The sequence below is a fragment of the Ornithorhynchus anatinus genome, chromosome 20, assembly GCF_004115215.2.
Source record: "Ornithorhynchus anatinus isolate Pmale09 chromosome 20, mOrnAna1.pri.v4, whole genome shotgun sequence".
NCBI lineage: Eukaryota > Metazoa > Chordata > Mammalia > Monotremata > Ornithorhynchidae > Ornithorhynchus > Ornithorhynchus anatinus.
In genome coordinates this window covers 7,526,607-7,541,728 of record NC_041747.1, presented here as the reverse complement: position 1 = coordinate 7,541,728, position 15,122 = coordinate 7,526,607, and the positions used below count along the sequence as shown (strand labels likewise).

General features: G+C 45.1%; 1 protein-coding gene across 1 annotated transcript in view; it reads left to right on the top strand.

The window, feature by feature from the left end:
* Nucleotides 1-15,122, top strand: part of FAM124A (family with sequence similarity 124 member A) — a 36,727-nt gene that overhangs the window by 20,353 nt on the left and 1,252 nt on the right. The window contains 8 exon segments of the mRNA XM_039914918.1: nt 3,762-4,044; nt 4,258-5,302; nt 6,248-6,321; nt 8,908-8,979; nt 10,768-10,870; nt 11,433-11,499; nt 12,910-12,938; nt 13,464-13,508. Coding sequence (XP_039770852.1) covers nt 3,762-4,044; nt 4,258-4,610 — 636 coding nt within the window. The 3' untranslated portion in view covers nt 4,611-5,302; nt 6,248-6,321; nt 8,908-8,979; ... (2 more) ...; nt 12,910-12,938; nt 13,464-13,508.

The window sequence follows — 15,122 nt, the reverse complement described above, 5'->3', positions numbered from 1 at the left end:
CCCTTGTGTCTACCCCAGCGCTTAGAACAGTGCTCGGCACATAGTAAGCGCTTAACAAATACCAACATTATTATTATTATTAACCTCATTGTGGGCAGGGAACGTGTCTACCTCCTTTGTTATACTGTATTGTCCTAATCGCTTAGTGCACACAGTAAGTGCTCAATAAATATGATTGATTGATGTTATTTGTTAAGTACCAAATACTTTATTAGGAGCAGGGGCAGATACAAGATAATGAAGTCAGACAGACTCCCTGTCCCATATGGGGCTCGTAGTCTGAGGGGCTGGGGAGAATTGGGGGGGATTATTGAATACTCATTTTACAGATGAGGAAATGGAGGCACTGAGTAGTTAAGTGACTTGTCCAAGAGTACACAGTGGACCAGTAGCAGAGACCTGAGGTGGTTGTGAAGGTAGAATGACCCAGGATAACAGAGGGAGGGAAATCAGGGGCTTCGTGGAAGAGGTGGTTTGTAAAAACTTTCTGAAAGTGGGAATGGATGAAGTTGGTGGAAGTGAGTTGGTAAGGGGAAATAACCCAAGAAATAGATTAGAGGTGGGAGAGGCAAATGTAGTTGAGAGTTAGGAGATTATTTTAGAATAACTGGAAGACAAAGCCCAATGACTATTTTTATTTTCTAGGGAAGTTAAAAATTAATCATTATTCCTATAATCATTATTCCTGCTCTAGACTCTTAAAGTGAATTTGTGGGTGTCTATTGCCATTATGAGATTTAGCTACCCAATTATTTTTTCCAGTTGGGCCAGTTATGGATTATGATTTGCTCTCTCTTTAATGTAGAAAAAATCAATTAAAATCTGTATGTGTGGTGTCTGATAATATGCTGGGTCAAGAGTATATCAGTTGGTATCCAATGATTTTGTTCTATCAGATAGCTGAAATGATAAAGTAGGAACTTTTTCATTCTAGCATAGGCCCTACAAATGATTTAGACAATGCTGTGACAGCCACAGTGAAAAAACAATTTAGGCAGAAGGACTAGTTAGAGTTGATGAGGTTCTGTTTATAGGGAGAAGAGTCACAATAGAAAAGTGCAACATCCTTGGAAATTTCCATGACTCATTTTACTGGTGTGTCTTTCAGCACCCTGTGGTCAGAATAGTAAGGAAAAGAGAGGGGGCTCAGCAGTCTCACAGAAAACAGTGTGGCCTGTGGGTAGGACAGTGTTCAGAATCAGTCGATCAGTGGTGTTTATTGAGTACTGATTGATGGCAGAGCACTGTACGAAACACTTGGGAGAGTACAACAGAGTTGGCAGATGCGATCCCTGCCCACAAGGAGTTTCCAGTCTACAGGGGGAGACAGATATTAAAAGAAGTTAGGGATGGGGGGAAATAGTAGAGAATAAGAATATTTATTTTTAGTACTTTGGGGCCAGGGTGAATATCAAAGTGTCTGTGGGTTACTCAGCCAAGCTCACAGTTGACAAAGAGGGGAGAGAGGATATGGGAAATAAAGGGCTTAGGAAGGCTTTTGGAGGAGATGTGATTTTAGGTGTGTTCTGAAACAGGAGAGTGGTGGACTGTGACTGAAACATTAAGACCAATTCTTCCTGTACCCTAAGTTCATTCCCTGAGAGTTTCACCTTGTGGGATGAGCATTAACTCTTTCAGGCCACTGGCGATCTTTTGGTGCAGTGCTGGATACATTGCTGTGTTAACTAGAATACAGCATGCAAAGAAACGTTGAAACTCTTTATAGTGTTTTCTCTAGATCCCAGGGAAACTGCAAAGATGTTTCATTATGATTTAGAAAGTATGTGGCTCAGTTTGCATGGTTTAAAGTGACATGGATGTTGAGAGAGAGAAGTTATTCTGTTGAACAGTTCTCTAATGCAGAAAATCTTAGAAAGAGATATAAAAGTCATGACTGCAGGTGGAAGAATATTGAGGCAGAGGTTTACAGCTCCAGGAAATCAAGGTAAAGCAAGTGTATGGTGAGTTGGAAAGTCAAACTTCATAGTTGATAGGAAGCTACTGCAGACAACTGAGAATGTGGCCCCGCTTCCTGAGGTGAGAAAGTAGCCTAGCTGCAGCTTTAAGAGCTCTCTGGAGTTTAGCAAACAGGGATTTAGAAAGGTCCTTGGAGGTGTTGCCATAGAGATGGATATTCATGAAGGCTGAATGAGGATTCCAGCTGATACAGGGTCAGAGTAAGGATAAGTTCGATGAATGGTCCTGTGGGAGTTGGGAGCAGGCCTGCCCAGGAGTGCAACTTGGAAGGGAAGAGTAACTTCAGAGTCACAAATCAGTCTGCCAAAATGATCCATAATGCTGAAATACAGGCACAGAAATGTCACAAACTTCCTCTAATCTCTTTCCAAGTTCTCTCTCTGCAAGAGAGAAATGCGGAGGACTAATCTGAATAAATCATGTTTGAGCACTGCGATATGGTGGCAGAAGATGAAGCCTGGGCCTGAGGAGAGTTTTGGAGAAGTTAGTAGGTTCCAGGCTCCAATGAGAATGAATTGGATCGGAGGGTTTTTTGGTTTTGTTTTTTTTTAACAGGTGAAAACAGGAGGTAGGAGGGCAGGTAGGGCCAGGAAATGAAAGGATTGGCCAAGGTTACCCAGTGAGACTATGGCTAAGTCAGGGAGTAGTAATACTACTTATTAAGGACTTACTGTGTGTGGAGCTATCTTGTAAACTCTGGAAAAATCTCCAAGTGGGAATTAGACACAGACCTCGTCCCTAAAGGGACTCACAGTCTCTGAAGGAGCTCACCGTGTGGCTAATGCATGTTGTGATTTCCTTAACTGCTTAATGCCATGCATCGTATCTAGTTGGGCCTCAGATGTCGTTACTATCAATCAATCATCAGTATTGGTTGAGCACTTACTGGGTGCACAGCACTGTACTGAGCACTTGGGAAGAGTACATGAGCACTACTACTACAACTGTTACCGGCTCGCAGTCACTGAAACAACTTCAGAGTGTTTGGAAAGAATAAGAGATGGAAAAGTGGAAGATTGGAAAGAGGACTCCATGATTCCTACTATTAGGGCTGAATTTATGGAATACTAATCTATGTATTTTGCTAATTACACTGGTTCTGTCTAGAGTGAAATGCAATATCCTGGATTTTAGAAAATTGTCGATTTATTTTCCTGAGGATAGTATAGTGGACACCAGCTTCACAGGTGTATGAAAATTTTGATGTTTTGATCTAATCTAAGATTGCACATGAAAAAATCTGGTGGCATCATCAGATGTCTACCAGAAAGTTGCTTGCTAGTCATTTCAGCTAGTACCTTCTTTCATGTCATCATTTTGTAAGATCATCAAAACAGTCAGGTTTGACTATGTTAAAACATCTGTGATGCTTTGATTCTAAAAGAGCCATTGTTATTGTTTTTGTAATTATCGATTTGTTAAGCACATCCACCCACTCAGGATGGAAAGACATAAAGGTCTCTGAGATAAGATGAACAGCTCAGACAGTAACTATTTTTGACTAAGGGGTTCTAAACTCCAAGGTGTGGCATCTCTCAGTTTTTCATTTCAGAAAATCTGTGGCTTGCCCTTTATTATTTTAATGGAGAGTATTCATCCTCTTCATTCATTTTTTAGATTTGTCTGTTCTGAAAATGAAATTTTTATTCTTTATAATTTATTGGTACGATTTCTAACATTCTGGCTATTGCAGCTGCCCAAGCAGAGTAGAGTTTGCTGGTGTCTTGAGCAGGAAAAATGTGTCACCGCCAGGCCAACATTAATGTATTTCCTCTCTTTCCCAGAAGACCCACAGTTTGTACAGGAAGTCTCCTCAGACAATCAAGCATAACTGCTGGTCGACAAAGAATTTCTCCCTCACTGTTTCACCCGACTTTGCCCCTCAGGCTCCCAGCCTTCTCTTAGACACTAGCAGTGGCAGCCAGCAGCGGAACTTGGGTGGTCCTGACAGTGGCCTGTGCCAGCATTTTGGCATCATCCCCCAACGGGGTTTGCCGAATGAAGCAGAGGGAAGGTACACCAGGAACTCCAGCAACACTTCTGACCCTCCATGGCCACTCCAAAGGAGTAAGTCTCTCTTTTGCTTGCCCTCCCTGAACTCCTCCTTCCCCAGGGACTCTTTGCCTCTGACTGAGTCCCTCCAGTTTTTAAATAGTGGCTCACCAGTAGATGAAGCGGCAAAATGGAAGCCAAATTGCAGGCTCTTTATTGACGACTTAAAGGATGCCCAGGAGACTGATGTGGACACAGGGCTAATGCTGTCCTTCTCCGATCTCTCAGTGGTCTCAGCCTACTCAGCTCCCAGTGGATTTTGCAATGGTTCGGAAGCTTTTCCCTTGCCCCCCAAACGGGGCATCCACCGGTCGAAACCCAGTGCTTCCAGGAGAAGGCCACCGTCAGCCATGAATGGGACTGCCCCGGAGGCCTCCTGCAGTTCGCTTCCGACACTGTCAGAGTGGCCTTCCAGCTATCCTGTCTCAACTCTGGCACCTCCCTTGGCATGTGGCTCCCCGCCCAGTGTGGGCCCAAGAACCATCCTTTGTGGAAAGCCTTCAGTGGGAAGCACCCATAAGCCTTTGGAGTTCCTCAGAACACCATCTAAAAAAGAAGAAGAAGAAGAATTCTACATCTGAGCTTCTCCTGTCCCAGCCACTCCCCTACCCCATTTTGAACTCTCTTAGCTTCTGCCCCACTGAGTTGTAAATATTGCCAAAGAACATGTGATTTAAAAAAAAAAAAAAAATTTAGCAAGGGTTTTTTGCCTGAGTGTGGAATTGAATTACTGGTCTTATTATAAATCCTCAATTTTAGGAGTTTAGCAAGTCCACAGTGAACATTGGGTCTTGCTGAAATCTGGCATTTCAACAAAAGCATAGAGGGAAGGCATTGATTTTTAAGAAAACAACTCAGCATATCCTAGAACCAGGGGAAAAAAACCTGACTAAAGTCCAAGTTGGATTTCTTTATTTTTTATTTGGAACACTTTACTGCTTGTATAATTCAAATGTATTTTAAATTATTTGAAATAAAAAAGAAATAATTAGTTATAATTAGTATTATGAGGGAGGGGAAGTACAAGATCCAAAATATAAAGTTTGGGGAAGTGGCAGGTTTTTACTTAGTAATTATTTTTATGCGGGTTAATGCATATTGGCATACTGAAAATATCACCACATACCTAATTCTGAGAAAAATGACACTGAAAACTGTGCTTGTGCCGCTGAGGAGATGTCTGCAAGTACAAATTTAACAGTCGGGTAGCTCTGCTGCATACTCATCACCAGGATAAAGGACCTACTCTGACCAGGAGAAGCAGCATGCAGTGGTAAATATGTGTTATTTATTTGTTAAAATCCAAATATAATGGTTTCATATAGAACACTTGAAGAACTGTTTACCATTCATAGGCTCTTTCATAAACAAGACACCGGGAAAGCCATATTTTAGCCTTTTCTCCTTCCTGGTTTCCACGGATTCCCCAATACTGCCCTACTCCCACAAAGAGCATTCCTTCCCTACCTTTCCTCTCCCTCCCCTTCCATTTCTCTCCCCCATCCCCTGCTTCCACAAATAGCGCATCCCCTCTCCTGTCACAACCCCTGAACACATTGAAAAAAGCTTCGGACTCACCAAAAACTATTTCTTTGGGTAGCTGATGGGCAAGTGGGCGGGAAGGAGCTCCCTTTGACCAACATTTCTGACTTCTCTGCCTTAGTGATTGAATAAAACAAAAACATTAGGTACCAAGCTGCACTGACATAGTCCCATTGCCCAGTTAGTGGAAAGAGAGGGTAATACATTACCTCCATCCATTCCAGATCTAATTCTTTTTCTTTTCTCAGCATTAGTAAGTGATGGTTTCTCTCTTTCACCTGGGAGAGCACCAGGGCAGATAGATAGAGGCAAGAGGGTTCTCCTCTGGCCGGATCTCTATGTTAATCTGACATATACAGAGCAGGTGATTCTTAGCTGTACCTTCTTGTTGTCAGGGAACATCCTCTGGTTATAATGGAGAAAATTGATCAAAAGCCCAAGAGGCGTGGAATTTTATCCCAATTCTCTCCTATATGTTGTTACTTCAATTTCTTAATCTGAAAAGTAGATAATAAAGTATACATTTGTGTATGTGTACATACATATTACAGGCACACTGGTTAGTTGTGGGAAACTGGTTACTTTAGAGACCTCTATTGAGTCAAACCCAAAATAGCAAGGTGTTGAAGCTGAGTTCTCATCCACTTGATGATTTTTGGCTGTTTCTCTCTTCTAGCTGCCACTGCGTAGTCAAGTTCCAGGCACCCGTGAGAATCAACAAACTGAAAATTGGCCCCGGTCAAACAGAGGGTAACGTTTTTGACTTATGCTTCCAAATTTATAATGTTATGAGGAGCCCACGGATTCCACTTAACAGCCAGGGCAAGAAGTGCATGTTCCCTGACATCCAGGAAGGAAGGTGTCTTCTCTGTTCCAGCAGACCCTTAACCCTTCAACTCATATCATGGGTAGAGTTGTCTGAAAATAACCTGAGAATCAGCCGACCTTCACTGTATGCTTAGCACAGGTGTTTCCTAGTAGAATTCAGTTTTTCGAGGTCAGTCCACAAGGCTCCGTGTTGTCTGGGCCCTGCAGAAAATCTACCAGAGTAGGATACTCTCCACTGATTTGTCCTTACCCCACATTCTCCCTGGGCTAGTATTATCCATTAGGGCAATGAAACTCTTGGTTGAGTGTCCGAATCCACTTGAAAATTTTTGCCTAGGAGGCCTGACCAGAGCAATCCTCTTTTTCTCAATTTCTTCTCAGGATAATGTTTTCATGTCAGCCCAGTGGAATTACTGACCAGTACCTATAGTTACTGGGGCTCCCAGTGCAGCAGAATTTGCCACGTTGATGAATAGCTGGCAACATCAACTGAAGCACTCTGCCCATGATCCCAGAAGAGAACATTCAGCCCGATAATTAGCCCTTCATATTCGCCAAAGCTCAAGTCTCAAGCTCAAGGCAATTTTTTTTGTTCTGCCTCTGTTTCAAAGGGAGTAGCTCCTTCTTTGCCCGGGAAGAGACAGGCGATGTGGAGGGAGTTGCTGTTTAATCTGGAGGTACATTCGGTCAGAGGTCTTGGGAGCCGGAGGTACCATTGTTGAAGCATTTCTAGGAAATGCCAACAGAAGGCTTGAAATGAAAAGCACTGTAGACTACATCTCAGAAGTATTGTATTAATTCCAACTGATTGCAAGAGGAATTAGGAAACTAAAAAACTGAATTAGATTAAGGCTTTTGTAGTCTCCCAAGTGCTTGGTACAAATCCCTGTATTCAGTAGGCCCTCAATAAATACTACTGATAGATACATTATTTTCGTATATAAATTCTTCCAACTTTTTCTTTATGTACCTCCGTCTCACATTTGTAGATCTAATTACACAGTGCGTTTAAATCTATTGCTTGTGCTGCAAAAAATGAAATGTATTTAGTTAGCTTAGAATTGTATGCGTATCTAGTCCACTGCCTCCTTTTCACCTTTCTTTATGCCTACATTAGAAACTATTATCTAATCCGTGGTGTGTGAGCTGCAGGCCTGAGTGTGGATTTGCTGGTGAGGGTGGAGAAAGGAATACAGAAAAAACTGTAGTAGAATCTTAATTCCCCCAGTTATTCAGATCACCAGAAGCCATTTATTTAAGTGGGTTCCTATGCTATTGAAGGGAAAAAAAGACAACAGAACAGTAACAACTCGAGAAGGTTAACCCAGAGAACTGAAAACCTTAGAACTCATTCTAGACCTCAACAGGCCCAAAGTAACATGATGCAACGAGAGCTTCCTTTGAATGCTGTAGACTGAACCAAATACAGCCCAGGTTAGCCAGAAATTCAGACTGGGGAATAGATGTATGAGTTTATGCTGTTTCTGTTGGAGTTGAAAATGTGCATCTCCTCTGTAGCTGTGTGTTTTTGGTGAGAGTTATACCCTTCATTACCTTAGCCAGATAAGAGCCAGCTCGCAGTTGTCTGAATGTGTAAACCATTCACTCTCTCACCACACTTTCACAGGAGCGGACCACATTGTGTTCAGCAAAATTACTGACCCTACAGCTCTATCATCCTTATCAAAAGAAAGAAGGAACCGGCTCTCTTTTGACTGCCTAATCCTCTCCCTAGTGTCTGCTTAGATTAGAACCTCTCCTTGTGAAATGCCTTGTTAAAGAGAAAAATTTTTCGAGCCGACTAAGATGGAAATCTAGGACCAGGGGAAACAAGAGTACCTTCTCCTTGAGGAAGGGTTTGGAAGGAGATAATTTGGCCATCCCCGGAGCAGTTAAAGGTCAGCAACCGTGAGTGGAGGTTTTAGACCCGCCTCAGCCTTTAGGCAGCTGAAACATTGATCCTGCTGAGCTTTTTCTTTGCCCGAGGAAAGCAGGTTTCCTGCTGGAGGTTTCCTTCCTGGAAAACCAGGGTCTTCATTGAAGGCTGTGAGCACCCTCTGCTGGCTGCCGCCCCCACAGGGTGTTCATGAGATCAATAGCGGCACCATAATAAAAATAATGTTGGTATTTGTTAAGCACTTACTATGGGCCGAGCACTGTTCTAAACGCTGGGGTAGATCCAGATTAATCAGATTGTCCCACGTGAAGCTCCCAGTCTTAATCCCCATTTTATAAATGAGGTAACTGAGGCACCAAGAAGTTAAGTGACTTGCCCAAGGTCACACAGCTGACAAGTGGCGGAGCTGGGATTAGAACCCATGACCTCAGACTCCTAAACCCGGGCTCTTTCCACTGAACCCCACACCTTTACCGCATTGGTACCACATTGGACCGAATGAACCTTCTCGCCCAGTGTTCTGGATGCCGCAGTGACAGCAGGGCCTGTGGGCAATGGGATATGATCGGCCTCCTCGACATCCCACCCTAACATCTCTGTTTTCCTCATAGCGTGGATTCTCGAGACATGTTTTGGAGTGAAGTCCATGCCTAGGACCAGACAGCAGGAAGGCAGCAAATGAGGTCAGTCACCATTCTCTGTTGATTTTTGTCTTCAACTCTCTGGCGTACCAGCCACCCTCTTAGCCCTGGCAAGGGGGGCTTCTGGGACAGTGGGGTTCCCCTTGCCAGTACCTCCTAGCTGTCGTTAGGTAGACTGACAGGTTCTGAGCACTCTGAAGTGTAAGCAGACTGAATATTTTCCTTTTTTTCTTCCCCAGCAACGATAGATTTTTGCTGCTGCTATAGCTCTTTTTTTTTTCACTTTTCTTGCTTTTCCCTTATTTTCACAAGGAAGTGGAAGACTCCCTTCCCCCTAAGCTTTTAATAATAATAATTTTGGTATTCACTAAGTGTCATTTGTTAAGGGACATTTGTTATATGTCCCCAACACTGGGCTAAGCACTGGGATAGATACAAGATAATCAGGTTCGACAGCTCTTACTAAGCCTTTTTGAGTTTCAGTGGCATGGCCTAGTGGAGAAAGTATGGGCCTGGGAGTCAGAGGACCTGGGTTCTAATCCCGATTCCTCTACTTACCTGCTATGTGACCTTGGGCCAGTCACTTAACATCTCTGTGCCTCTGTTTCCTCAACTGTTAAATCGGAATTTAATACCTGTTCTCCATCCTCCTTAGACTGTGAGCCACATGTGGGACAGGGACTGTGTCCGACCTGATTGATTTATATCTATCCCAGTGCTTAGACCTGTACTTGATGCATAGTAAGTGCTTAATACCATTTAAAAAAAACAAAACAAATGATGACTACGCAGTGGGTAGGGAATAGTGGTTTCTGCTGCTGGTTGAGGTCTGAGAGATTTTGTTTTGTTCTCTGACCGCTGACTGCATCTATTCTCCCTCCAGCCGAGTGGCACAGGACTGGACAAGGGAGTGTGGATGAGGCTACACAAACCATCACCACTACTGCAAAAACAATTCATGCCCGTGTCCTGCTTCTTACTCTGACAAGGGGCCAAAAAGATGCCCTTCTGTGTCTTCATAGGCACAGTCTTCAATTGTGTAAGGGGTTCTCTGAATGACACTCACCCATAGAAACACTGTCCTGCTAAGGAGTGAGTAGTTATAGGTGGAGTTTAATCTAGGAGAGCTTCTTGGTAGAAATGATTAAGAAGAAAGGAAAACAGGAAGATGACATCACAGTTGAGGTGACAGAGGGTTAGGAAATCAAGAGGGGAATTAAGACACCAAGGCTGTTGCTCCATGAGCAAGTTTGCAAATACACCGCCTTCCTAGCACCCGTGTCTGATTTTCCACAAGCGCTGCCACAGATTGCCACTGTGGGCACTGTCAGAGAATACTAAGTGGAGCTGATTACTGCAATTAATTGGTTGGGGGTGGGGGGGTATAGAAAATTGTCAGCTTTGAATGTCCCTGGCAGGGGAGACCAGACTCCCTCCTCAGGGCTTCCACCTGCTGCCATCTGCTGCTGCTGGAGAATTCAGTTGTGCAGAGACTTTCTGACCCTGATTCAAACTCAGGGGTGCTTCTGTGCCCCTTTGTGCCCGTGGGGGTGGATTTTGAAAAATGGAGTTTACCACTTTAAATTCTGTGCTGCCATCCCAGAGACATTAGGAGCACAGAGCTTCATTCATGCAGTGGCGGAGGCTGTGGCAGCCAGGCGGTTTAAAAGGAAGGACCTGCTTCAGTGGCTCTAGGGCTCTCCTCTGGGCAGGCGGGGCCCGAGGCGGTGTCAAAGAATGACACCTGGGGTTTGTGGGCCTTTTTCCTTTTCCTTTTTTTCCTGAAGTGCTTTCACATGAATGACTTTGCTTTTCAAATCAAAATACCAGCCACAAAGGTGTCCAGTGCTGGATCCGAGCCAGGCAGGGGATGGACCAGATGAAAACCAGACAAGTGTCTACGTTAGACGGATGGCCTTCTATCAATTAAATGGTAAGCTCGAGGGCAGGGATCTTGTGTGTTTTGCTGTTTGCACAGTGCTTGGTACTCAGTTGAGTGCTGCATAAATACCATAAATTGATTGCAGTCTTCAGGACCAGCAACCACTTTTTAGACCAGGAAAGTACCAAAACAAAGGCCAAATTGTTCTGGGCCCAGTAGTGCTCTGCCTCCACGTTTTACCCACTGGCCTCTTAGGGTGAACGCTTCAGTTTCATCAGTGCCATGTGCCAAGAGAATTCTGCTCTCTTACTGCCAAACGCTTATGCAAGACAGCTAATTGTGACTGGCATTTAAGAGCTTAATATGTTCCAAACACTGTGCTAAGCACTTAGATGGCTACAGTGCAATCAGATTAGACCTAGTCCTGAGACACAAGGGGCTCACAATCTAAGGGGGGGAAAAGGGAAAAGATGTTTAATTCCCATTTTATAGGTGAGGAAATGAGGCACAGAGAACTCAGGTGACTTGTCCACGGTCACACAGCAGGCAGTAAAGTGGAGCCGGGATCAGAACTCAGGTCTCCTGACTACTGGTTCTGTGCTCTTTCCTCTAGGCCTCGCTGCTCCTCCAGCTGACCAGCTCTAACCTGGAAGCCTCAACTGCATAGATACCAAACAAAGGTAAAATTGGGTGCTGTATTACCACCCACTACCATGGGTCACCTTGGTGACAGGTCAAGGAAATGGCCACGCTCTCAGCTCACACGGCTCTCACTGGGGTGATCAGCCTGGCCATTCCTCTCCCTGACCCCCTGCATACTGAGACCTCTAACTACCCCTCACTGGGCTCCTTTTAAACATGTGTTCCGTTGCTTTGGGGTTCATAATCTGCTCTGAGGCTCTTCCGAGTTGGTGAGGTTCTGCCACGGTGCAGTTCCAAGCCATTTGGGAATTTTCTGTGTGAAGGACTGAATGCCACTGCCCAGCTGGTGGCAGCTGCTGCTGCCTGCAAAAGTTAAGGAGCAGGAAACAGAGGTAAGCCTGAGGGTGTGTGTATTTGTGAGAGAGACAAGAGGGACACCAGAACTAAAAGGGGAAGTTAGGAAATAATTGAGTGAATTGCTATATAAATGTAGGTTTCTATTCTGTGGCATCAGATTTGGAGGGGGAAGAGAGGGAGGGGGAGGAGGAGGGCATCTCAAATCCAGCACTACTAGGCTTTGAAGGAATGTAATACGTAAGGTATGGGGGGACTGTCCTGGAGGTGGCCCTGCCCGATAGAATTGCCCAGCTTTGATCTTTGGAGAAAGGCCCTCAAGACTACCCTGGTTGCTCAGTTGAGGGTTGGGTTGTTTTTTTTAAAATGGTATTTAAGTGCTTACTACGTGCCAGGCACTGTTCTAAGAGCTGGGGTAGATACAAAGGTTGGACACTGTCCATACCCCACATAGGGCTCACAGTCCTAATCCTCATTTTACAGATGAGGTGAGTGAAGCACAGAGAAGCAAAGTGGCTTGTCCAAGGTCACACATCAGACTAGTGGCAGATCCAGGGGTACTGAATCACTTATGGAATTTACATGAGTGATTGACAAAACATTTAGAATTCTTAAGGATCTTAGTGCTTAAAGGCATACTAAACATTCCCAGGTCAGCGAGTTGAGCAGCATACCACCAACTGTTGTTGCTTCTCTCTTTAGGCAGTCCAAAGACATTCTTTCCCCCCTAAAACTGTGAAGTAGAAGGGAGGACAAAAATCCAAGGAATAGCACCCACCTCCTTGAGAAGATCTGGGAAAGAATAGTGGGGCTAGGCCTGGAGAAAGAACTTGGGTTTAAAGCAGAATTTGACATGTTGCTTCATCTGTTGACTGCCTTGAGATGGTCTGGGGCGGCTTGATGCCCTTCCCTGTTTGGAATGAAAAGGGCCAGGGAGTTGAGTAATGTGGCAGGTCATTCCAGGCCCCTAGCCAAATGGAACAGTGTCTTAAACGCCCGGAGCTTTGAGCTTAGGTCTTCGCTTTTTCAGCCTTTGACTCATTAATCTTGTGCCATGCGACTCACTGACCGGTGAAATTACTCTCATTTGGCAGACGGAGAACCCGGATCCTCTGACTCCCAGGTCTGTGCTCTTTCTACTGGACCACACTGTTTCCCTGTGCCTAGGGAATGGGCCCTGCCTGCCAGAAAGTTTCACCCTTGTTTCCAGAATGCTGCCTCACTTCCTAGAAACAGGGAAGGAGAGGAGGAGGAAGAATCACCAACCATTTTCATTAAGTTTCAAAATTAAGTATAAGTGGGATAGGATACTGTCCAGGAATTTGAATATCAACTTTTTTTATGAGATGGAAAGAACTTATTTATCTTGAATTATAACAAATGGGTCATTAGTGCCACCTCCACCACCCCAGCTTCCAACAGTGGATGTAACTTGCAGGGAGAGGTGGTGAGCACTAGGGGGGTTCTCTGCTTGACTGGAAGGTTAAAAAGGGGAGTCACAACCAGCCACCCTTCTCCTCCCCCACAAATTTTTGTAAACCTTTTCTTAACCCATGCCTGGAAGGAGGTGAGGGTGTTTGCGTCATCTCCAGGGGTCGGTTACAGGTTTCGGCAAGTGCATTACTCACTCGTGTTTTATCTCCCACAGCCCTGCTGTGACGGTAAAGATCTCGATTTCCGGTTTTTAGGGCAGGTAAGTTGCACCCCTCTGTGCTGAAAGAAGCCGATTTAGGTATCGTCTTTTTTTAGGAAAAACTGGGAGTGTAAGCCTTATGCTAAAGTAACCATCACAACCATCTCCACAAAGGGAAAAAGGGACCAGATAGCTGATGGTCCCGGCCCTTGCTCTGGCTGCCGGGCTGTGGTTTGAGGGCCTAGAACACACAGGTCTGGTAGCCACCGATGCAGTTGCGGCCTACAGTCGTCCTGCCCTTTGTTGATGGGAGTGGACTGCTATGTTTAGGGGGTTGCACAGCCCCCAGGATAAGGGAGAGAACTTGAACATAAAGAAGGAAACAAGATGAAGGAGGGTATCATCAGGTGAGTTGGTCACGGAGCAGTGGGCTCACCTCGCCACCAACTTAGCTGCCCCCCTCCCCCAACCGCCCCCCACCACACACACAAAAAAGGCAATCTAATTTTGCCAGTGCAAACATCCTCCCAGGGAGCAAGGCCGGAGCCCTGGTGGAAGCTGGATTGATGCTTTCAGACCCCAGGACCATTTCATGCCTGGAGCAGGGTCCTCAGGCCCATCCAGTTTCCCCCGAGAGGAATGTTTGCACTGGGAGAACCTGGCCTAAGGCCCAAAACAAGGAAAGAAAAATCTTTGACAGAAGCAGTGTGGCCTAGTGGAAACAGCCACAGGCTTGCGAGTCAGGGACCTGGGTTGTAATACCAGCTTTACCACTTATCTGCTGTGTGACCTTAGAGAAGTCACTCAACTTCTCTGTGCCTCAGTTTCCTCAACTGTAAACTGAGTATTCAGTACCTGTTCTCCCTCCTACTCAATTTCTGAGCCCCGTTTTAGGCAGAGATCGTTTCTTATCTGCTTAGGTTGCAACAACTCCAGTGCTTAGAACAGTGCTTGACAAATACCACACACAAAAAAAGGTATCCTGCAGGGGCAAGAGAAGTATAATCTAAACCTCTGAGATTTTTTAAGTGGATGGAGGGAAACATAGGGAAGTGACGATACAACCCTTTAAATTCTCAAAGACAGGAGGTGAATTAGTGCTGAAGGAGAAGCAGAGTGTCCTCTATTCATTAGGTATATGTGCGGGGGGAGAAAGGGGAAGGTACCAAATAGCAATTCCTAAGAAAGACAACAAACATCAGTGCTAGGCCAAGCAGGCAGGAGCTGCAGGACAGGGGCTAAAGAAAGGAATGGGGGATGAGGAGAATGAGGAAGCAGCGTGGCTCAGTGGAAAGAGCCCGGGCTTGGGAGTCAGAGGTCATGGGTTCGAAGCCCTGCTCTGCCACTTGTCAGCTGTGTGACTGTGGGCGAGTCACTTCACTTCTCCGTGCCTCAGTTACCTCATCTGTAAAATGGGGATTAATACTGTGAGCCCCACATGGGACAACCTGATTCCCCTGTGTCTACCCCAGTGCTTGGAACAGTGCTCTGCACATAGTAAGCGCTTAACAAATACCAACATTATTATTATTAATGGCCTCCAGTACGTGAAAGGTCATTAATACAAAGGCTGGTGGCCGGCTGGTGCCCCCTACTTTCTCGGTCAAACTGACCAAAAGGAAACAGACAAATTACCGAAGGAGAAGCGATTTTCCCACCAGGGCAGTGGGAGAC